Source organism: Arvicanthis niloticus, chromosome 4 (genome assembly GCF_011762505.2).
Source record: "Arvicanthis niloticus isolate mArvNil1 chromosome 4, mArvNil1.pat.X, whole genome shotgun sequence".
In the NCBI taxonomy this organism is placed as follows: Eukaryota; Metazoa; Chordata; class Mammalia; order Rodentia; family Muridae; genus Arvicanthis; species Arvicanthis niloticus.
The window spans coordinates 118,969,726-118,995,043 of NC_047661.1; the positions used below are offsets into that span (position 1 = coordinate 118,969,726).

Genomic DNA, 25,318 nt, shown 5'->3' on the forward strand with positions numbered 1-25,318 from the left:
TACACATGCCACTCACATCAACATGGTCTCTGGAGGCAGCCAAGCCCAAGGACATCACCAAGACATCTGCTATCAACACAGACTGCATTTGTCCAGATGGTTCTCAGGCTTCATCATGGCCTGGGGCAGAAGCACTGACCACAGACACCAATATGACCTCCAGTATCATCTTAGACCACAATGGTCCTCAAAGAGGTCCAATTCAGAAAGTGAACCTTTTCTTATTTTGGCCTCCATTGTTGTTGCCCTGAGCCTGGGGGGAATCCTTCAGCCCTGTCACCTGTCCCTGCCATCACATCTCTGGTTGTGACTCTCTCTGGTTAGCACACTCACTGCTATACATTAATTGCATCTTTCCCATCATCTCATTGAACATTGTCAATCACATATTTGTTATGTAGTGGCACCCAGCCCCACCCCCATAACCCCAGCCTGGAGGAAGGCATGGTGCTCTACACTGATTGTCTTAGTAGTGCAGTGGTTTGAATGAAAACAGCCCCCTCATAGGCTCATAGGGATTGTCATTATTTGAAAAGATTAGGGCCTATGACCTTGTTGGAGGAGGTATGGCCTTGTTGGAAGAAATGTGTTACTGAGGGAGAGGATGGGGCTTTGAGGTTTCAGAAACTCAAGCCAGGTCCAATGGTCTTTCTCTCTTCTTGTTGCCTGCCAATCCAGATATAGGTCTCTCAGCTTCTCCAGCACCATGTCTACCTGTGTGCTGTCAAGCTTTCCACCATGCTAATAATGGACTAAACCTTTGAGCTGTAAGCCAGCCCCAATGAAATGTTTTCCTTTATAGGAGTTGCTGTGGTCATGGTGTCTCTTCACAGCAATAGAACTCTAACTATGACATACAGTACCACAAGAAAAGATCCGACAGGCATGTGGGTAAGCAGGGGTAAAATGGAGCTGTCTTTGTTTGCTGTTCATATGTGTTTGTGTGAAAATCCCAGGGAATCTATGTATTATTCTTATAACTGATTAGTGAATTTCCCAAGGCCAGAAGATACAAGGTCAATGTGTTAGTTACTTTTCTCCTTGATGGGACAAAATACTTAGCAGAAGCAATTTAAGAAAAGAAAGCTTATCTGGTGTCTTAAGATTTTATTGCTACACTGGAGATATGGGACCTGAAGAGGCCACCCCCCTGCCAGGAAGGAACCCCAGTAGAGTGATAAAGACACCAACCCATCCACAATTTATCCTGTGTAATAGAAATGCAGTCATGGGGGAGGGGGCAGACACTGAGGAAGTGACCAACCAATGACCAGCCCAACTTGAGACCCATCCCATGGGCAAACACCAATCCCTGACACTATTAATGATACTTTGTTATGCTTGCAGATGGGAGCAAGTTGTCCTCTGAGGGGTTTCACCCATCAGTTGACTCAGACAGACACAGATGGATGCCAAACAGTAGATGGAGTTTAAGAACTCTTATGAAGAATAGGAGGAAGGATTGTGGGCCCTGAAGGGGATAGAAACTCCACAGGAAAATCAATAGATTCAACTAACCTAGACCCTTGGGGCTCTTAGCATCTGAACCACCAAACAAAGAACATACACAGGCTGGACCTAGGCCTCACATGTAGCAGATGTGCAGCTTGGTCTTCATATGGGTCCTGAACAACTGGAACAAGGGCTATTCCAAAAGCTGTTGCCAGTACATAGGATATAGTCTACTAGCTGGTCTGCCTTGTCTGGCCTCAGAGGGAGAGGAGGCACCTATCCTTGCAGAGACTTTAAGTGCCAGGGTGTATGTGTGTGTGTGTGTGTGTGTGTGTGTGTGTGTGTGTGTGTGTGTGTGTACACCCAGGGGTTCCCACCCACTCAGAGGAGAGTGGAGGGGGGACAGAGGAAGAATTGTAGGAGGGGTGACTGGAAGGGGTCAGTGAGCAGGATGTAAATAAGTAAATACAAAATTTTAAAAGGCCGGGCAGTGGTGGCTCACACCTTTAATCCCAGCACTTGGGAGGCAGAGACAGGCAAATTTCTGAGTTTGAGGACAGCCTGGTCAACAGAGGGAGTTCCAGGACAGCCAGGGCTACACAGAGAAGCCCTGTCTCAAAAAAAAAAAAATTATAAAGAAAGATTTTATTACCAGGAGAGACACCATGACCACAGAAACTCTTAGAAAAGAAAACATTTAACTGGGGCTGGCTTACAGTGTCAGAGGTTTAGTCCATTATTGTCATGGTGAGAAATACAGTGGCATGTAGGCAGACATGATGCTGGAGAAAGAGCTGCTAAGAGTTCTACATCTTGATCCCCAGGCAGCAGGGGGCTGGGTACCTCGCTGGGTATAGCTTGGGCATAGAAGACCTCAAACTCTGCCCCCAGGGTGGCACACTTCATCCAACAAGGCCACAGCCACTCCAAGGCCACATTTCCTAAATAGTGCCACTCCCTTATGGGCCAAGTATTCAAATACATGAGTCCTATTCAAACCACCAGAGCTGGACATAGTGTTAGGGCCTTTAATCACAGCACTTGGGAGGAAGAGGCACCCAAATCTCAGACTCAAAGCCAGCCTGGACTATTTAGCAAGTTCCAGGCCAGCTAAGGCTACATAATGAGACTCTGTCTCAAAAAGGGGGGAGTGGGTTATAAGTGGGAACACGGGTGAACAAGAGGAGGAGGAGGTTTTATTTTAGCTCTCAGTTATGGGTTCAGTCGAATTGATAGGGATTGGTAGGGAAATGCAAGCGTGGCTGGTTATATTGCATTGCATCTGCAGCCAAGAAGCAGAGAGATGAATGCTGGTATTCAGGTTTCCCTTCTTCTGCAGTTTGGTACCCCCAGCCTATGCATGGTGCAACTCACACATAGGGAGGGTCCAACCATATCAACTACCTCAATAAAGCCATATCTAGAAACTTGTCTCTCGAGTGATTCTAGATCCTGTCAAGACGACAATATTAAATCCCAGGGAATGGAAGATGGTTGTAAGTAAAGTGCCTGCCATCTAAGCATGAGGACCTGAGTTTGGATCCCCAACATCTACAAGTGGAAAAGAGAGCACACATCTGTAATCCCACCTCTGGGGAAGGTGGAGCAAAGACAGACAAGCACTTGGGGATTACTGGCCAGCCAGTCTAGCCAGTTATATAAATCCAGATTTAATGAGAAAGTCTGTGTCAAAAACTAAGGTGGCCAGCAATGGGGAAGTAGATACACAGTGTTGACATCTGGCCTCCATATCTACACATACACACCTGTACATTCTCACTGGAAACACATACATCACACATATTACACACACACACACACACACACACACACACACACACACACACAACCCTAGCCATCTCAGTCAACAAACAGAAAATAAACTTCAATCATTTCTATACACAACTAATGAGCAACTAGAAATCAAAAGTTACAATGACTAGAGAAAAAATGAAATATTTAGCTGCAAATCCGCAAAGAAATGAACAACACACTCTCCCACACTGTATTACAGAGCTCTTCCCAGATTAGGCCAGAAACAGTCTCCCTAGGAAGTTACGTAAGATCACACATGCAAGCACAGTCGCCTGTGCTACGGGGATTATTTATTCAGAACTCTGTCGAACAGCAACATGAACTGGAAAGTAGGGTTAGATAGTTCAGGAGTTAAGCACATGGGCTGATTGTCCAGGAGATCTAGGTTTGAGTTCCAGCACCCATGAGGTAGCTTACAACCATCTCTAACTCCAGTTCCATTGGATCTGATGCCTCCTTCAGACCTCCATGGGCATCACACATGTACATGATACACATACATACATACATACATACATACATACATGCAGGCCAACCTTCTTACACATTAAATAAATAAATAAATAAATAAATAAATTTAAAAGAATTGGGAATAGGTAACTGTCTAATAGTGAATAAAGATAATAAATACATAGTCACAGAAAACTAAATGCCCTAGACGAGAGGGGTGGCTTTTTCTGATTTAGAAAGGAGCTGCCTTAGTCCATAGGTTGTCACATCTCCCTAGCATGTCTTAAATATATTCACTGACCAGATAAGCAGTAGAGAAAAGGAAGTAAGAAAAGAATCCAAAATAGGAGGGAAGAGACAGGAAGAGGGATACTCTACCAAGTCTGTCTGGCATGGTCTGTGTATGCTTGGCTCAGGGAGGGGCACTGTTAGGAGTGGCTTTATTGGAGTCAGTGTGCCACTGTGGACATGGGCTTTAATACCCTTGTCCTAGCTGTCTGGAAGTCTCCTCCTGTCTCCCTTTGGATGAAAATGTAGAACTCTCAGCTTCTCCAGTCCCACATCTGCCTGGATGCTGCCATGCCTTGATAATGGATTGAACCTCTGAACCTGTAAGCAAGTCCGAATTAAATGTTGTCCTCTATAAGAGTTGCCTTGGTCATGGTGTCTGTTCACAGCAGTAAAACCCAAAGTAAGACACCATCCAAACACATCTTTAGTGATGTTTCTCTAACTCAACAAACAGTATTTATTACCTGGCTCAAAGCATCAATTAGATACTTAAAATTCAGACGGCAGCATACGCCATCTAGTGGCCATCACTTTCATTACTACTTGTGAGCATTAACATTTAATGTTATATTCCCCTATACATTTCCCTAGAATATATATATATATATATATATTATATACATAGATATATATATTATATATATATCTATATACATATATCTATATATCTATATATCCTATATATATCTATGTATAGGGGAATATAACATATAATATATAACATATAATATATTCCCCTATACATTTCCCTAGAATATATACATATATATATATTATATATATTATATATATTATATATATAATATATATACATATATATATATTCTATATATATAGAATATATATAGAATATATATATATATATGTATAGGGGAATATAACATTAAATGTTATATATATATTTAATAATATATATATTTAATATAACATTAAATGTTACATATATATAGAAATGTGGTCTTTTTGTTGTTATTGACCATAGCATCATCAGAGCCTAAACGGGTTCATAAGACATAGTAAATGCTACATGCAAAGCTTTAAACCCAAGAGCTAGCTCATCCAGACTGCTTTTCTGATGCTTCTCCTTTAGTGTTTGCAGCTGAACTACTGCACATTACAAGAGCATTTCGGAAGTTTGATGTACATTTATCCTTGTGCTCCTGCTTTACTTTTCACAGTGTTTCATCATCATCTATATTTAAGAACTCTGAGAACCTGGGTTGATTTAAGTATTAACACTGCCTCAGGGCCCAAGTGTATAAATAGCCCTGAAACAGTGATGTTGCACAGCATGACAGACAGAGGGAGCAAGAGGAAAGCCTTCGTGGACAATCTCTGGGGCTGAGAATCTTTAGCCTGTTAGCATTCCTTAAAAGTTTACATGTGTCCTTATAGATGTGAACCCAGAGTTTCATAGGCAAAGTCACAGAGAGAAGGAGACCAACACCTCATCAAAGAGCAGTTCCCACCCAGCAGAGGCTTGCCTGTGTTCACACAGGGTTCTCCCCCCAGCAGAAGCATGCCTGTGTTCACACAGGGTTCTCCCCCAGCAGAAGCATGCCTGTGTTCACACAGGGTTCTCACCCAGCAGAAGCTTGCCTGTGTTCACACAGGGTTCTCCCCCAGCAGAAGCATGCCTGTGTTCACACAGGGTTCTCCCCAAGCAGAAGCATGCCTGTGTTCACACAGGGTTCTCCCCCAGCAGAAGCTTGCCTGTGTTCACACAGGGTTCTCTCCCAGCAGAAGCTTGCCTGTGTTCACACCTGGTTCTCACCCAGCAGAAGCTTGCCTGTGTTCATGATTTCTGATGCTTAGCTGGGAACTGTGCAGTGGATCTGAAAGACCCCCACAAGGGGACCCTCACCCAAGTCCAGACCTGCACGCCCCAAGAATACATGAGAGACCTTCTTGATACAATTGCAGAGGAGGTTTAATGACGAGGGCCCTCGAGCCAGAACATATCTCACTCAGGAGATAGAGGTTCCAACCCAGAACCCAGGAAACTTGGGATATTTATGGGTAGGGGTTGGGGAGAGCAGGAAAATTTGGCAAGGTTACATATGATTGGATATTTCAAACATCAGCAACTTGCAGAAGCGGCTACGTGTGTGCTGGCAGGATGACTAGTTACTTTTGACCATGAAACCTTGGACTTCTCGAAAAGGGGGAGAGAAAAGTAAACACCAGATAGCCCACTACTCACTTGGGCTTGTTTGGACTTGTCTGGGCACATCCTTACATGCCTTCTCATTTGGGTCACCCTGCCCCTGGAGGGACTTAATATTTTTATTATGACTATATTTAACAAATTGTTGGTGGTCTTTGCTGACCATGAGTTTTTGTTATTGTTACAATGCTGCTTTCAAATTTTGTTCTCACATTCCCTACTCCTTTTGTTTGAAATAACTTTAATCTTAAAGTTAAAGATCAGTATCTTCTATCTTGTCTCTTATAATCTCATCTCTTTGTCTCAACACTATTAGTTGAACAGTATCTATTTTAGTTCTAACAAAAGCTAGCAATCTATTTATCACACATGGGCCAAAAAACAAAAGTAAAAAAAAATATTATCAAGGGACCAGCCACAGCAGAGAGCAGTGTCGTCATCCAAGGAGAGTGGGCGAACCAGGACTCAGACTAACCTTGTTGAGTCCTTCTTTCTTTCTGTCTTTTATCTAACATTTCTCTAAGTCTCTGCATTGAGTCTCAGACTACCCCGGTGTGATCAGCATAAGAACAACAATCTTCTTTGAGGGCTGCATACAGTCCTCCATCTTTAAGAAACAGCAAGTCTAATCTTCTGTTCTGCAGAACAGTCTCTGAGAGGGAAGTACTGATTGTTCTAAGGCTCTCAAATCTATATCAATGGCAGCTCTTAGCTATTGGAAATAATGAGGTGTCTATATTAGTGTAGCAGTACCTGTTCTCACACCTGCAGCCACTCCAAATCCCAGTATGATAGCTAGGGTCAAAGAAATAGGTTCTCTGCAGAAGCGTCTAGGGTGTATCTCAAACTCACATTCAAAAGTGCCTGCAGGGTGGTAATAAACCTGGGAGACTAGATGGACAAGTATGCAATAATTTTTTGACCTCATCAAAGACAGAAGTAGATATCTAAAGGGTTAATCTTGAACTGTAAGCTCACCATTTATCAATCTTAGGCATTAAGCATCTGTTAGCAGGGCTTCTTGGGCTCTATTCTATTGACTAGGGGTCTCAAAACATTTCCTTTTCTTTGAAACACACTTTCAAAGTTGTCCTCTGACTTTTACATATACATATAATCACACATATAATAAAGAGAAACTGTAAAAGGAACAAATCTATATAACTCTAGATTCACATTTCAATTTCAATTTTGGAATCACAAGTTGTCATTTAACCTTGGGTGTACACACACTAAGTCCCACCCTCCAAGGCAGCATTATCCCTGTGTCTCTAGGTGGGGGGATGTCTTAAACAGCAGGGGGTTACTCAGATGTCTGGATCTTCTCCAGTTGGCATCAATCACAGGTGGTGATGGTGAACTTCAAGGAGGTCGGTTGGTCAACAGCACCAGGAATAGTCTCTTAGTAGCCTGAAAAATCATTTCTCACACAAGAGGGACATTCTGGGTGTAGAACAAGGACAAGGGACAATCTCCAGCCAGCGCCAGTTCCAGAGGGCAATTAGTTTTAGGGTTCTGTATATTTTCTCTTCTTGTCCTGAACTTTGGAGACAGTATAAACAGTGGAGCTTCTAATTAGTCTCTAATATTTCTGACAATTCCTGACTTATCTTAGAAACAAAGGCAAGGCTATTATCTGATCTAATTATCTCAGACACTTGAAAACCTCAGGAAAACTTCTATTCTAGGCTGTTCTCTTCTAGGTATTTTCTTATTCACTCTAAGTCTCATAAGCCTTTACTTGCTGGCATATCCTACACTATCTTATTATTTCTCTAGCCCAAAACCTGAGGTCTATTATATGCTTTAAATCTCTTGGCTGCTTGGTTGTACTTATATCTTAAGAGTCCATCTGTATATTTAGCCTGGTAAATCCTTTGCTTTCTGGGGAGTATAGTTCTCCCTTCTTGTGTGCACCATCGTCTCTTTTCCTCTAGATAGTATCTGGCAGGATGGCTAGCAATCTGAGTTCTTTCTCTTACTCTGTTTTTTAAAGTGAGGCCATCTCTTAGGCCCACAACCAGAACAGGTTCCCATATCAAGCCACTTGATCTGTCCGATTATTGTCTCAGGCCACTGACTCTCCTCTCTTTTTGGTGTCCTGAGCAATGAGTACTCACAAATTGTTGGCTTCATCAGAGTTTCCTCCCTTGGTATGTAGCCCTGCGGACATGGGTTGTGGCAAAAGCATACCTGTTGTCCATGCAGATGTTGGTCTTCTTGTCAGCCCCAAGTTCCAAGGTTGCTCTCTGTACCGACGAGCTCAGAGGTGGGGAGTCAGCCCAGATGACATTTGTGTCCACCACAGTAGCACTGGCTTGTCGCTGACAAGCATGGAGAAAACTGCTCCCATCTGTAAAGCACGTTACCTCGGCTCCCTGCTGGAGTCAGTAGGAGGAGCCTTTCCTCTACCCGTGAGTTTTTGTCAGTTAGTTGCAGCCCGTCTGGGCCCCCATTCTGGGGAGTAAGTCTCAACCCGACAGAGGGTAGGAACAGTCTAGGATGACCATAAATGAATGGGATACCCAGCCCATCTCTTAGTCCACCATTTTTCAGGTAGTCCATAAATATATTTTGGCCCATTGACCTGGAGGAGAACCCCGTCTATCTTAATCACTGTCTTCACACAGAGCTAATATCTTCGCCATTTGGGGTGTTTTTCAAGGCCTGGGATTTCTTGGCCCTAGCTTCTATTTGTTAGGGCACTCTTGGTCTCTGCAGCTGGCTTTTTTATTTGTAATGTGTACACTGGTCTCTTTTCTTTTACTTATATTTTCAGCCTTTTTCTTTCTTTTCTCTTTTCTGTTTCTCTTTCTTTCTCTCTCTCAACCTCTTTTATCAACTTAAATTCTTTTCCTGTCACCTTTCTTTTTCTTCCTCTTTCTCTAGACTTTCTATCTTCTCCACTCTTTTCCTCTAGACTTTCACAGCAACTTACAGTAAACCTTCTATCTTCTACGCTAAATCTTTATCTTCTCTATTCCTTTCTTCTAGACTTTCCCTGCAACTTATCTCTATTCCTCTCCTCTACTCCTTTCTTCTAGACTTACACTAAACCTTCTCTCACTTGCTATTACCATCAATAATTTTAATCCTGTCTATGATCCCATCTATCTTATCTTTCTTTTCTTTTTCTACTCTTTTCCTTTCTCACTGATATAGTATACTTCCTAAATCTTTCAATGACCCATCTTGTAGTCTCTCTAGCCTCTGAAGCCTTGTCTACGCTGACAGAATGTCTCTATAAGCTAGTCTAGAAAGGCTGTGGGTAACTTATCTGATCCCTGCTTAACCTCGTGTGTCTTGATTAAAATTAGTGGGGTCTCATGTAGCTCTCTCAAGATCTATCAATGGGATCTGTCATGGGCCTTTGGGTGTCCCTTACCTTCTATAACCCGCTGTTGACCACAGCCTGATCAATTGATGGGATCCCCATGTCTGAGGGAACATTCTTTTTCCAGTGTCCTCTCTTGCTCTTCACTCCTGAAGACCAGAACCTACAAGGGTCTTGTGGAAGAAAGGCTCTTATCTTATTTATTGCTTTGATCACCTGTAAAAGCAGTAAATAGTCTCTTAGAACTCTGCACAGACTAATGTATCTGTGAGGCTTCATGACTGCTGTTCACATCACACTAGAGACCACAATCTAATTCAGTCTGCAAACAGTACATTGTCCACAGGTGTAATGTGAGCTCACTTCTGAAGCTCCAAGAAAGAAACCAAATCAGAATGAATAGCCTTATCTACAGCATTTCACAGCAAGGACTATTAAGATGACACTTATTTGAATTTAACTTTTGACAAAATAGAAACTTTGGTCATAGTTTTATAAAAACCTTTTAAAGAGTTATTTCTGATTAGAATTTTGTTTTAGGAGTGATACACAACAAGAACGATAAAGTAAACATGGTTATATCTAACATAAAAGCACAAGTCCTCACCACTTCTTTAATTTTATCTTGTCTGAACTCTCATCTTTGAACCAAATCTTGATGAAAGTCTCATATAAATAATGAAATTATCTCAGACAGCAATGGCTAGAAAGTCTATCAAAATGGAAGCATATATATATTATTTCTTCCTGACCCAGGACAGCCTGTAACTTTTTAGCTGTAATTTAGGAAAAAAGCACTCCTTCACTTATTAAACTGGGAAAAACCACTATCAACTCGCTTATTACAGAAGCCCAAAACCTGCTGGCCCCCTTCCAAGAGCTGCTTATGAAAACAGTCTGTTCTTTTCAAGGTTCTTTCAGCTGGTGCCCTTCTCCTGGCCACAGAGCAGGGCGAATTATCAGTTTTTCTTGTGTAAATTGAGACTGTCTCACAAGTAAGTTTTAAACTAAATTAAGTAAGCAGTTCTAACCAGTTCTTTTTCTCTTTTTTTTAAAAAATAATTATAACTCTCAGGTGAATAATCTTGCTGCGGCTGTTTTGTCCAGCATGGCTCAAGGACGATGTCTCTCTCCTCCGCCAGGTTTTTTTTATCACCTGGGCTCTACCTATCTTCATAGGCAGCAGGTGGAAAGCTGCCGATTTGTTACAGCAGTGACCTCGGGGTCCCCTGCACAGCCACGCACACTAAATTAGGTAGCTGTTGCACACTGCCTCCTCCGTAGCCTCCACTAACAGCAGAGGAACAGAGTTTTCTCTTGGCCACAAGCTGTGGAACAGGACCTGCCTGTCTCACTGCTCTGTAGCAACACTCACCAGCGGCTCTATCTCTTTTTCTGCTGGTGGTCATGTTATCTCTTTTTAACTCAGGATGTTTTACACAGTAGTTTCAGTCCAGAAGAAAGAAAAGACGATCGTCAGTCAGAGTCCAAGAACATATAAAACAAACAACACAGATAGCTCACCCCTGCCATGGGCGGCACAGAAAACACAGATAGCTCACCCCTACCACGGGCGGCACAAACAACACAGACAAACACACTTAACCTCGTTTGGTCTGATAGCACCAGCCAAATGTGACCCCAGATGGAGAAGGATTCCACGTCTTCTCCCCGAGTAGGAGCACTTCGTCACCTACATTCTGAAACCTGACGGTCAGATCTCCTGATGGGGAAGGGTCTTGCACCTTCCCCCCAGATCCCCAGGGCATCCCCCAGGGTTGCAGCCTGTGGCCCAAAATGCACATCTGCTTCCGAAATCACCAAGTCCTTATAGTGACAGCTGCCCCAGAAACCGAAACCAAGACACAGACACAGACAGAGACAAAGACAGCAGAAACCAAAACACAGAGACAAAGACAGCAGTGCTGCACTCAGACACACTCCACTCATACAGACCTACCTCCAAGGGGTTGTTGTGGGTCCTGGGGTCGCGCATTTCCTGGCCAACGCACCAAAATGAAAGAGCCCCGCAAGGGGACCCTCACCCAAGTCCGGACCTGCATGCCCCAAGGACACACGAGAAACCTTCTTGATGCAATTGCAGAGGAGGTTTAATGATGAGGGCCCTCAGGCCGGAACATATCTCATGCAGGAGACAGAGGTTCCAACCCAGAACCCAGGAAACTTGGGATATTTATGGGTAGGGGTTGGGGAGAGCGGGAAAATTTGGCAAGGTTACATATGATTGGATATTTCAAACATCAGCAACTTGCAGAAGCGGCTACGTGTGAGCTGGCAGGATGACTAGTTACTTTTGACCATGAAACCTTGGACTTCTCGAAAAGGGGGAGAGAAAAGTAAACACCAGATAGCCCACTACTCACTTGGGCTTGTTTGGACTTGTCTGGGCACATCCTTACATGCCTTCTCATTTGGGTCACCCTGCCCCTGGAGGGACTTAATATTTTTATTATGACTATATTTAACAAATTGTTGGTGGTCTTTGCTGACCATGAGTTTTTATTATTGTTACAATGCTGCTTTCAAATTTTGTTCTCACAGATCCATGTCTGGAAGGCTATGTTGAATGAAGACCCCCAAACTCGGGAGACCCTTACTCAAGTCTCGGGAAGTCACAGCCACCCAAAAATCAAAAGACTCCGTACCTGGATGCAATCAGCAGAGGTTTATTAGGGAGAGTTGGCCGACCAAGGTCAATTCGTTCACTCACGCAGGAGCTGAATTGACAAAGCCAGTCAGTCTGAGAAGGGTTTTTAAAATGGAAAACCACAAACCAGGGGAGTGAGGAGGGGGTGAAGGAAATATAACATAAAAATAGCAGAGAATTCCAGAGGAACGCAACCTAAGTGAATCAGGGTCATGTGGAAAACACTTTGTATACTCATTCTTCTCAAAATGTGGTCTTGCCCTGTCACTTGCTCAACTATTTCTCAGTCTCACCTAGATGACTTGCATTTTTCTTTGTGGTCAGGAATGTGTCTTCCTGCTTTGGGCCTTCCCCACCCACAGGTGGGTTCTCTTCCCTGAGGCTTGAGGAATGTTAATCCAGCAAGTGTCCTCTGACTCAGGGATAATGTACTCCCAGAATGTATCCCGGGGCAGTGAAGGCCTGAAATCTTACATTCAGTTCTGCTTTCTGAAACTAGTGAACCTTCATTCTTTTGCTCAGGTCTAGGGGTAAAGAAAAAGCCTATATATGCTCTACAACTTACAAGCTGAGCAAGGGATTGCATGCCTGTGTCCCTTAGCGCTCAGAGGCTGAAGCAGGAGGGTGTCTGACTTGGGGGCAATGGGTTAAGTAGTGAAAACAGTGAGATAGATACTATCTTAAAACCAAAATGACAAACAAACAAAAAATGAAAAAACGTCAACTTGTAAATCCCATGTTTTGCTCCAAAATGACATTCTAACTAGCAAGGAAACCACAAATCAAAGAAGCGATAAAGGCGGCCTTCCATCATGTGGCCAGTTTCATTCTATCAGAAACCAGGAACACAGTGTTCATGAAATATATGCTGTGTTTTGAAATAAGAAACTAGCCACTTACTGTAATGGTATGTGAAACAAAAAAAGAAAAAAAAAAAAAGAAAAGAAAAAAAAGAAAGAAAAAAGAAAAGGGACCAAGCAGCCACTTAACCTCAAAAACCTTCAGAATGAACTGTGATGGTCCCCAACTCAACCCCAGCAATATCAACAGAACACCAACTGCAGATGAAGCCACTCTGGAGCATCCTGAGTTTAAAGTCCAAAAAGGAAATTTCCAAGAATCCCAAAGGTGGGCAGGCCAACTGACTTGGTTCAAAATGAAGTCTTGTCTCACCTCAAGCTCCACTGTAGAATTGCAGGGAGAGACAAAAGTTCATCCTCATTCCTCAGGGATCTCTGAAACCTCTGTCTGCCAGGAAAAGCCACTTGCCTATTGAGATACAAGGTGCCTACCAGAGACACAGGGCCCTCAAGCCCTCCTCCCCTTCTACCCTAAACTTCCAGGCTGTTCCAATTCACAGGACACACACACATACACCCACCCACACACATACACCCCTCCACACACACACACATACACCCACACACACACACCACATACACCACACACACACACAAACACACACACCTGCAGCCACCGGTTTTTCTTTATAACTCACAAGGTTTTCTCTGCTATTCCCTCTGCTCTCACGAGAGACAGCCCTTGCCAGTCTGCCCCTCTGCTCTCTTCCCACAGAAGTAGCCATAATTGCTTTGGACTTTCCCAAACCCTCTCTCCCCTATATCTTAGGGGGAAAAAAATTCTTCTCACCTACTGGGGGTCAGCTCATTTAGTGTTCATGACAAAGCACAGAGGCGGCTGGCTCACTGTAGCAAGGACAGGGCTCCCAAACAAAGCCACCTGCGTTTGCTCTTTCCTGCAGGCATGAGAACAGCGTTCAGCCACTCTCATGACCTCCAATACCTCGACTCCTTTCAAAGCAAGGGGAAGAAAATCTAACCCCCAAGCTGTGCTCCTAACAGAAACTCACCTCGCCGCCCCCGGCCCCGCCCGGCCCCCAAGCAGTGCCTCTGCGCCCATCCTTTCCTCCTAGTCCGGATTTCCTCCTCCACTTTACTAAGTGTCTTCCTGCTTCAGTGTCGCTTCCTCCGCCCATTAGGTCCTGCATCACTTTACAGTTCCGAAGGAAAGTGTCCTTCTCTCTCCTCTCGGCCCATCAGAGGGAACACATAAACAGCTACAAGTCCTTTTGCACACTGCACAGGACGGGCTCCTAAGCATCTTCAAGTCTATCACCTGATACTTGCTTCAAATCCAGGAAGCAAAGTTTTAAAAACCAGTCCTGCTCCAAACAGTCGCACACTTTCATTTTATCCTGGATACTCAACCAAGGCCACGCCCCGTCCCCTAGCCTGGGAGCTTGGCTGGCACTCTCACGGTGCGCTCCACGATTGGAGAACTCCGCAGCCAATCCGAACCCTTAACCCTGACGCCGGAGCCAATCCCCGGCCAGAGCCAAGCACCGCCTCCACCCCGCCCCCTCTACCCACGAGAGGGTCCCAGCTGCTCTCTGCGTCTGGATCCCCGTGTGCATTTCGCCAGGGACCCCTGCGACACCTAGCCATCTCCGGACTAAGGCCAGGGGCGCGTTCGAACCAGGAGAACGACGTAAGCGGGCGGGACGTGGTGCGCGGTGACGCGGCCCGGGGCGTACGGAGTTAGCGGAGCCGGGAGCCAAAGGGAGGTCGGCGGGCTGGAGAAGCGCTCATGGTCGGACCTCAGAGGAGACTGTGGAGTTTACCTTGTGGTTGACAGGCTTTTCTTTGGAGAAGGAAGGGCTCTGAGATAACTGGACCCCAGTCCTCCCTTGTCCGTTTTACTCTTGATCGTGTGGTTTGGGGTATTTAGAAAGCACTCTTGCAAGGGCAATACTGACTTCAGTTCATCCGTGATAGATTTTTGTGTTTGTTTTTTGAGACAGTCTCTTGTTCTCAAAGTAGTTATGTAGCAAAGGAACTTTTTAATCTTCCTACCTCCACTCCCACACCCCCGACACGCACACCCACATACCCAGTGCTAAGATTAGAGGTGTGCACCACCGTTGCTGGCTTTATTCCGTGCCTTGGTTGGAACCCAGAGTTTGGTCCCTGCTAACTGTGCTACCTCCTTAGCCCGGGGAAAGCAAAAGTTCAAGGTTGATAAGGGAAACTATTGCAGTTAAACCAGAAGCTAGAGTTTATCTTTTCCGAGCTTTTCAAAAGACAAAAGCAATCTTATCAGTGGTGTCTGAAGGTCAAGCATTCCTGCAGATCTGAGCCTCTCACCCCTAAGCACCTCCATTGTGTGTTCCACCTAGGCTCTGCTACACCGTCTGATGGGTAGGTAGGTGATACACGGGAAGCTTGCTCAGGGCTGCAGCCAGCCAGTCTGTAAATCTGTCGAACTTTTGCCTGTGTGCTGTATCCCAATTCCTGCATCAGGCGGCCGTACAGTTTCTCTAGGGAGAAAGGTATGATTACACGAAATCCCACTCTCACGTGGTGTTGTAGCCGTTTTTGAATGGTGCCTCTTAACTCCTATGCTGATAAATTGACTGTATTTTTTCGTGCTTCACCTCTTCATATGGCCTTGAACGCCTCTTTGTACTTTGCAAGCTGGAACCCTGTTCACCTCCCTCTGTTGCAATTAGTGAACTTTATAAACATTCTAGAAGCGGACTAACAGGTAAGGCATGTGTTGAAAACAAACGGGACCTCCTCATTAGCACCAGCCGTTTGAGGAGTTGTCTCTGATAGTCTTTCTTGAGCTTGCAGGTAACCTGAAGATTCTGAACTTTTTCAAGTTACTAACACTCCAACTGTTCTTTATGCGTGTATACCTAATATGGGTCAGGGTTGTAACCTGTTAGTTTGAATGGTAAATTCAGAGCACTAAACTTTAACCATGTTTAAATTGAGTTTTGAATGCTTTTGCCTACCTGTGAGATTTGCGTTTTTCCTTCAGTAATTCATCAACTTTTAATTTCTAGGTTGCCCAAGGTCTTCCTTCTGAATCAGTCCTCCCTAGAGGTGATAAAATGGCAGTTTTATTTTTCTGTCGATCCGTGTGTATCTGCCATGGGTTTCATATTTTATATACCCTGTGCTGTGAATAGATTGACTGCGTCACCCTGATTCACATCTCTCTGGTTTTCTTCACAGGCCCTTGTGCTTAGAGAGAAACCAAAAGCCAACTACTTTTTTTTTTTCTAAGTTCATGTATCAGTTTAGTTTATCGGTGAATATCAATATACAGTGTTAATTGCATTCAAGCAAAAACTTATTTATTAAAAATAAAAAGTCATCCAGATGTAATGAATGACACAGGCTTGTAATCCCATTTTGGAGGTTAAGGCCAGAGGATCAGGAGTTCAAGGTCATCCTCGGCTTGAGGACAGCCTGGGCTACATAAGACCCTGTCTCAAATAAATAAATGAATAGATAAATAAATAAATAGGAAAACTAGCTTACTTCTCAGGTTCAGAATGTATAACTGAATAAAGCGGGTTTGCCCCCTTGGTGATTGGAAGGTCAATAAGTCAAGTTGGAAATAAAAGGATGCAAACGGCTAATTATTTCTAGCAAGTTAGGAATACATGGTTTCTCAAAGTAGTGTTTCCCAAGACAAAAATCTTGGGGGCTATCTACACCTATACCAGCTAAGTGGAGGCCAAGGGTGGAGTCAGGACTAGCCTGAGGCTACATAAGCAGTTGGAGACATTTTAGTTTGACCAAGCTTCAAATTAAAATAAGAATAGCGCACATACCTAAGACTGCTAGCTAGAGAGCTTTGCCTAGCCTGTGCGTGGCCCTGGGTTTGAAGGAACCGGGGAACACACAGTCCATTTTACAGGGGAAGCATCGGCATTTGCATAGGCAGGACTTGTCATCAGGTGTGCAAATCATTACTCAAGTCCCGGTGTGTGCACAGCACACCCCTTCCTAGTCTAAGATGTGACGGATGGTTAGAAGAGAAGCCATGGATTTGTACAGCTGCCTTACACGCTCGGTCTCAGAATAAAAGCTAAGCATGATGAGTTCTGTTGGCTGGGTTTCTTTCCAGTTCTAAGTAGAAGAACAGTCCTGAGGCTTCAGTGCACAGGTCTCCCTGCGTTTTCCTGAGACTAAATGATTTCCCTACAGGTACAGAAGCAATTCCCAATGCATTCTTATGTAACTGTTGGCTGGAGACTGTTGAAATAGTTGTCTCTACAAAAATAACTTAAGATTCATAGCTTTGTTGGGAACCGCACTAGTCCCACGTTCGGGTGCCAAAAAATGTTGCGGCCCGAGCAAAATGTTGAGGCCCGGGCTACCCCGAGTTTGGAGGCCACTGTATCCCTGCCCAAGCTGCCGCTCCGGTCTTCGGGTCGGGGTTCAGCAAGAGAGAGAGTGAGGACAGACTCGAAGAATGGAGACCAGACAGAGTGTGTTTCAATCCCGTTTATTCTTCAATCTCTCTTCCTCTAAGTGTCTCCCTAATGTCTACTCCTATTCCTAGTGTCTGAATCTCTGTTACTCCAAATTGTTCTCTCTAGAGCCAAGTGTCTTCTACCTATTGTCAAGTAATCTGTTACTTTCTCTGTCTGCCTCTATCCTTTTATATGTCTCACTTCTAAGCCATGCCTTTTGGTCACACCTTTAATCATGCCCTTAGGTCTTGTCTCTAAATCTGATCTCTACACTTCTAAGTCACACTCTTAAATTACACACCTTTAATCTCACACACCCAAGGTATCTAAACCAAGATTATCAGAGTGTGCTCAGCTGTTGTAGGCTATTGTAATCCAAGTCTCATATCAGGGTATATGGCTCAAGATGGCTGCAAAGCTGATAGCCGCTTTCTGCTAAAAGTCGGCCCCCAACATAGCTTCTCATTAATCAAGGAAGAAGCCAGGTGTAGTGGCACACACCTGCAATTTCAGCTACATAGAAAGTTCAAGGCCAGCCTGGACCTCATTAGACCCCATCTCAAAAATTTAGGAAGTTAAGGGATGAATGTTTTGACAATCCAGTCTCACTCTTTGGAGTAGCTGGGATTGCAGACCCCCTCTCTGGGCCTAGCTTAATAAACTGTCCTTTTACTGCTAGTGACTGTTACCCAGATGACCACAACTGAGATTTGACTAGTTCCTAAAATGATCTATTCTGGATATTAAAACTTCTAAAAGTTTTCTTTTTATTTACTGAAATTTCATGTTCATGATTAGATCAAAGATGATATTTATTATTATTATTATCATCATCACTATTGAGACAGGATCTCACTCTGTAGACCAGGCTGGGCTTGAATTCACAGAGACACACCTGCCTCTGCCTCCAGAGCACTGGGATCAAAGGAGTGCCACCATACCTGGCCTAAAAGCTTTATAATTTAATTTAGAATATCTCCACAAATCTCAATGTAAAATGACTTAAGTATTGTCAATCCCATAAAACATCGGTGGATCTGAGAAGGTGTCTCAAAAGAATGCTGGTATTTACTTATTTAAGAATACCAGAGCACAACAGGGGGAGGCACTGCAGAGTAGCTATGCATACACTCAAAGGGAGTTCAAGGAGAGGTGCTGTAGGGTTGTTCTTCTGTTTTAAGGTGCTGGGATTAAACAGGAGACTTTGCTTGTGTTAGGCAAGTACCCTGCCACTGAGCTATATCCTGGTCACTCAGTATTTTGAGACAGTCTTGCTAGCCCAGGCTAGCCACAAACATGATCTTTCCACTTTACTGTTGCAACTGCTAGTACTACACTGTGCTCAGCACACAAGGGGAAGGGCTCTATGAGCCCAACTTAGCTGATGTCTGTGGGCCGGGTTCTCCTGGTGTTCTCGACCCCTCTGGCTCCTACAGTTCTTCCTCTTCCCCCTCTTCCTCTTCCTCCTCCTCCTTCTCTCCCTCCTCTTTCTCCTCTTCCTCAGGGTTCCCCAAGATCCTAGGGTGAGGAATGGCACCAGGTCCAGCATGGCCTTGGTGGGGACAGAATGGACAGAGCCAGTGGATGTGTTCCTCCTTCAAGCAAGGTCCTCCCTGTTAACATTAATGACTCCATGATAATCAGCACTAAGTCCAGGAGGCAAAGGTGTGGTTAATGCAAAATGGTAAATACTGAGACCCTCAGGACAGCCCTTAGGGCTGTGCAAAATTATTCAGAAAACATAAGTTCGAAAATACATACTTTCTCAACTATGCAAGATGTAAGGATGCAGTATGAATTGTATGAGGGGATTCACGAATATAAAGGAACAAAGGCAGCTGCACTGTGAGCTAGCTTGTCAGAAAGATATGAAGGCAGGCAGATTCCTGAGTTCAAGGTCAACCTAGGACAGAGCAAGGTTAGACCCAGGTGTGGTGGAAATGGTAATTCCAGGCATCTTATAGTCTGTGCTGAACCGAGTGAGGCAGATTTCTGAATCCTTATGCAATGTTAAAAGAAAATGTTCGATTGCTCTTTCCTAAGAATTAAGAGGCTGGGGTCACAGGATGCTGATTCATAGGATAATCAAACGGGAAACCTGGAGTAAATGACTGGATTGATATGTAAAATAAAATACTGAGTTTATGATCTGCAAGAGATGAGCTGTCCAGAGAATTTTTTAGAATAGGGGGAGAGAACTGCTTGGAGAACTGTCTCCAAGCAGAAAATAGAGAGAGCTGTCTGGAGATCTCCAGAGAAAGACAGAAAGCAGAACAGAGAGAAAGCAAACTGGAAGGCTGTCTCCACAGAGCATTGGACACAAGCTTGGACTCATGATTTAACTTCAAGTCATTTGTTTTTGTAGCTCCCAGACACCTCTTCTCTCAGAACCTTCTCCAAGCCAAGGTTGGTTCCATGTAGGACCCTGTAAGGCCCCCACGAATGGAGGACCTAACCCAAGCCTCGGGAAATCACGGCCACCCCAATAACTGCAAGACAACGAACTTTATGTAATCAGCAACAGGCATATTTTAATCAGTATACTGAGGTCAAGACCTGTAGCCCACACAGGGGCAATGGGGTCTGACCCCAGAGCTTTGGAGACAGAGAGAATTTAAAGCCCAAAACCACAACTCAGGGGGGGAAACCACAACCCAGGAGGAGTAAGGGAGGACTATTGGAGAGCACCTGTGGAAAGTCCCAGCCCATTATTCAGTTTGTGACAGGGCACAAGGAACAGGCTATTCTCTAAGAGCCTATACGTAATCAGCCAAGTTCCTAGTATCCAGGATGTATGGCCACGCTGAGAACTCCCAATTCAAACTCTCCTGGTATTCAGGGTGCACAGGAATGCTAACTTGAACTCTCAGCTCAAACCCTATTCAGTCTATCTTATGGTCAGTTTTTAGTTCCTGGTACCCATAGCACTTGGTCACGCTGTCTTGAACTTCCAGCTCTGAACTCTATTCAATCTATCATCTATTTTGTCTTGTGGATAGCTAGTTTTCTAGGACTCAGAACGTAGAACAAGCTTATCTGCACTCTTGACTCCAACTGTGGAAGGTTTAAAAATTTTTAACTCTTTCAACCCAAGGAGACCTCCAGTTTGGACTCTCTCTCTCTCTCTCTCCACCTAAAGTTTGAGTGAGGGTCTCTGTAAGATGAAGAAGAAGAACACCCAGATGATTCTAAAAGTGAATAATATATAATAGAAAGAGAATCTGAAAGGAAAGGAGGCAGGGAAGAAAGCTAGTATAGTTGCTGGCTGGTGAGATGGTTCCGCAGGCAAATATGCTTGCTGTCAAGCTCACCAGCCTGAGTTGGTTCTCTAGAACTCACATGACATGGTTAAAGGAGAGAAGTGCGTCCCCACAAGTTGTCCTGGGAGCCCCACACTCAGTTAACATTACCACTGTTTAATGTTAATGTTCTGAACTTTAAAGTCTTAATACAACATAGTGTAGTGAGGGGAAGAAATCTGAAGCATTTTTCATTCTTTTTTTTTTTTTTTCCTTTTTTGGTTTTTTGAGACAGGGTTTCTCTGTGTAGCCCTGGCTGTCCTGGAACTCACTCTGTAGACCAGGCTGGCCTCGAACTCAGAAATCTGCCTGCCTCTGCCTCCCGAGTGCTGGGATTAAAGGCATGCGCCACCACCGGCTGGCATCATTTTTCATTCTTAATATTACCACTGTTTAATGTTAATGCTCTGAACTTTGAAGTCTTAATACAACATAGCGTAATGAGGGGAAGAAATCTGAAGCATTTTTCAATCCATACACACACACACACACACACATACACACACACACACCTTAAATCCCCCCTCATCACCACTTAAGATTTATAAAAGCTGTGTTCTCTCAGTCACCCACGGGTGTCTTGCAGTGAATGCTCATTGACTCCTCTTTCAATGTCTCTTTTCTCTAGCATGCTTTTGGCCCAGAGGAGACTCTTCTCCCTTGGCTGCAGAGCAAAGCCCATAAAGACAATTTACTCTTCGAAAGTCCTCGGACTCTCCACTTCTGCCGTAGGTATTGCTTGTCACAGACATTATTGCATGTATTTTCTCATGTCGGTTAAAAACTATGCAATTTCCCAGGGGCTTTCAGTATCTTAGTGGAAGGGGTAATTCTGTGATGTGGGCTGAGGGGGTGAGTCTCATCACTGACCAGAACTCTGGTTCTTTGAGCACCTGCCTTCTTGTCGTGGGTCATCGTGGTGGCCATTATTATTCTGTGGTCACAAAGTATGAGTCTGAATATGGGTTTTTCTATGTTCCAAATGAGAAGACAGGTTTATTCACTTGCCCAAGGATGGGTACCTTATTCACTGTGCCTGGCTCTGCCATGCTGAAGTAGGTGTCCTTTGTGTTTAGCAAATGCTATCCCTGTGACCAAAAGTACAAAAGTGCAGGTTGATAACCTCCAGTTCACCTAAATCAGTGTTCCTCAACCTGCAGGTTGTGACCCTTGCACAGGAGTGACATAGCAGATCTCCTGCCTTCCGGATGTTTATATAACAACTCATGACAGTGGCAAGTTACAGTAATGAAGTGGCAACAAACATAATTTTATGGTTGGGGGTCACCACAACAGGAGGAACTGTATTAAAGGGTCACAACATTAGGATGGTTGAGAACCACTGGTCTAATATGCCATGGAAAAGCAAACAAACCCAGAATGTGAGTCACACTCCAGGATAGAGAACTGAGCCAGCTTCTGTCTGTGAATGGCACAGGAAGTAGCTGGGAGACAGTCTGAGAGGGATTACCCTGAGATGGCCCATTGTGGGGATCCCTGCAAGCTTTACTACTGCCAACAGAGAAATGAACCAAAAGAGGCAGTGCCTCAGTTAGCCCTAGGACTGGTTCAAACTTCTGGAATGTGACAGTTATCAACAAAGCTTATGGTATGATTGCATCAAACTCTCTTGCCTAGTACAGGACTTTTACAAGGCACCTGGGACCTCCTCTGCAAGAATGGGTTCTGTTGACTGAGAAGCAGTACTCAGCATCAGGGCCTGTGGAGGAACAGTTTGGGACAAGCATTACAGCAAACTCTTTTGCAAAGGACATGAGACCTCGTTCAAAAGGATGGGTTCTATTGACGGAGAATCAATGCTCAGGGTGACGGGGATCTGGATGAGGGCTGGCTCCACAATAGCCTTCAGCATCCACAATAACCTTCCAGGGGTCAGTTTCTTCCATTGAAGAAAAAAGCCTGAGTGTGTGTGTACCAGTTCTGGTTTCTCTGGTGCTATATGTAAGCATGTGGACCTTGGTGTCCTCTACAACCCCTGACCTCTATAGCAACAAGGAGGCCTCATTCAGGAACTGGACCCAGTCCACCCCAAAATTTTTGAAGGACAACATCACAAAGTCTTAATTTGAAGACCTTAATTTCTGTTTTTATTATTATGGTCGTTGTAGTTGTTAATTAATAATAATAATAATGAATAACATGATATTATATATTATTATTGCTATTACTATTCTAGAATTGGGCAATACTTTGTTCCATGCAGTAAGTGTTCCAGGGCCCTAGGAAAGGGAGTTGACTTAGTACATGGGAAAAAGAAAACAGGAGGGAAAAAAAAGCAGAAATGGTAGATTGGTTGTTCCAAACTTCGTTTCCTAGTGAGGGACAAGGGGATGTGAGGGAGTCATATAGACACAGAAATGAGTGGTTCATAAGATAAGCATCAAGCCGTTTCAGTTTCTCTTTGGAATGGATGGAGACAGACGGAAGCCCATGGCCATGCTCATTGGTACGGTTCGCTTAGACACATTCGCTAGTAAGCTCCGCTGCCGTGTGTGTGTGTGTGTGTGTGTGTGTGTGTGTGGTCAGCTAAGCACCTTAGTCTCTGGTGTGAGGAATCCATTTTGATGTTTAGCCTGGTCTGTAGCAGAGCTTTGTGCAGAACAAAGCTTCCCACCTGCCATCTGTTTAACCATATAAAAAACTAAAAAGAAAAATGAATGTGAACGTATTGGTAATTATGGTAGACATAGAAGTGTTTTCTCAAGGATATTCACCAAATAAGTAGGAATATAATGGGATAAGGTCCAGGAAAACTCTAATTGTCATTTTCATAAGTCAAAACTGGCAGACTATCAGGACCTTCGAGTTGTTCATCCCCCTTCTAATCTCTCAGCTCTTCCGTGAAGATTTCAAAAGTTCAAAGAACATAATCAACTTTTAAATATTATGAATTCTATCTGGTGAGCATTTTGAATTTCCCTCTCCCATACATAGAAGATGATCGAATGCAGAAATCCAGTGTGATCACCCAATATCACTGTCACACTTTGATCCTAAGAGGTGTGAGGTGGGGGTGATGGCCCACACCTTTAATCCTAGCACTTGGGAGGCAGAGGCACTCTGTGAGTTCAAGGCCAGCCTGGTCTACATAGAGAGACCCTGCCTCAAAAAAACAAACAGACCACAACAAAACAGTGTGCACGTGATTTTTTTTTTTTTGGTGTAATATGTTAGGTTACATATTAAGATATGACTCATACTAAGATATGGAATGAAACCTTAAGGGTTCCTTGGAAAGTTAGATGGTGTTTTGCTGGGGCAAACACGTGAAGGAACATTTAGCTGAAGTGGAAACAAATGAAAGGCTAAGACAGACTTGTGAAGGAATGTTTTATTGAAGCAGACATAGGAGAAAGGATGTTGTGTTAAAACAGACATGTGAAAGGACACATGTATTGGTCCACCTTACATTGTCTAGTTGAGCTACATCTGGCAGGACTCTAGTGAGAGAAATGCACCAAGACTTCTGATGGTGTGTTATAGCTTTTTGTCAATTCTGTGGACTTGGGCTGATAGACAGAGTGATGTCAGCTGAGACGGACGCATGTGCTGAGGCAAGACCTGTGGAGGACACATGATGTTTATAAAGTATATAAAAAGGGATTGACAGACAATGACTAACACTGAGCTAGGCTTACTTCTAGAGTTAGCTATACAATGCTTGTTGGTCTCAGTCTTTGCTGATCTTTGATTAGATAAGAGAGTATAGCTCCTGGCGTTCCTGTTCGCCCTGGTCCCACCTGTTGACTCATGTAGAGGCTGAGGCCTGGGTGTCTCTGCTAGGTAGTGCCAGGGTTGTTGAGTCCTGTTTGCTATCCCTACTCTACTGAACTAGATTACTGGTGTATCTATGAAGTGTTTGTGAGTGGATTGAGCTGCTGATGTTAACCTGTAAATTGAACTGCTGATTTCCAGACAACACCAAAGAGAGTTGCTCCAAAGAACCTTTCTAAACAGGTCCACTCTCCAACCCCCACTACCTATGGTGGGTGGTGGGCTACAAGAGAAGTTAAAGTGTTTTAAAAAATCATTAAAAATAAGTTTTAAAAAAATTTAAAAATTAAAGCATACAAAGATATGCTGATTCTAACGTATTCTTACGCTTACACATTTGTAAGTGAATCTATTCTTACATTTACACATTTGTAAGTGAATCTCATCTACATCTTGGGCAGGAATCACCAACAAGAATCAAGCCTTCAGATTATTTGAGATTCAATTCACTACCACCCCCTCCCCAGCAATCAAATAACTGAGGGTGTGTTGACTCTAGGTTTAATTTCTAACAGCTGCCAATTTAATGACTGACCAGGTCACAAAAGACTCCTACCCATTCATCAAGGCTTTGTACAAAATCACAGCAAGGTTGAGGGTTTGAGAGTCTACGGAGGCAGCTCAGCCTTGAGAACACTTGCTATGCTTGCGCAGGACTGGGAATTCGGTTTCTAGATTAGACCACTCACAACTCCCATAACCCATCAGGGAGGGATCTTACCCACTTTTCTAACCTCCACAGGCACCTGCATGCAGT

At 43.9% G+C, this 25,318-nt stretch overlaps 1 protein-coding gene and 1 long non-coding RNA gene across 7 annotated transcripts in view; one reads left to right on the forward strand and one right to left on the reverse strand.

Moving 5' to 3' along the window:
- Positions 1–5,020: 5,020 nt before the first annotated feature.
- Positions 5,021–14,454, reverse strand: LOC143442148 (uncharacterized). Its single transcript, XR_013110160.1, has 3 exons — positions 10,885–14,454; positions 9,561–9,682; positions 5,021–8,528 (listed from the first exon to the last, which is right to left on the reverse strand). It is a non-coding gene; the product is annotated as an uncharacterized LOC143442148 (long non-coding RNA).
- Positions 14,455–14,547: 93 nt separating this feature from the next.
- Kyat3 (kynurenine aminotransferase 3) overlaps positions 14,548–25,318 on the forward strand; it is a 44,506-nt gene continuing 33,735 nt past the window's right edge. The window contains exons 1-2 of one of the 6 annotated variants that reach the window (XM_076933328.1): positions 14,549–14,685; positions 21,395–21,498. In XM_076933328.1, coding sequence (XP_076789443.1) covers positions 21,396–21,498 — 103 coding nt within the window. In that variant the 5' untranslated portion in view covers positions 14,549–14,685; position 21,395. Of the gene's footprint in view, positions 14,686–15,812; positions 15,831–21,394; positions 21,499–25,318 lie in introns of those variants that run through there. The other 5 variants (XM_034501474.2, XM_076933326.1, XM_034501476.2 and 2 more) reach the window with 5 other exon arrangements.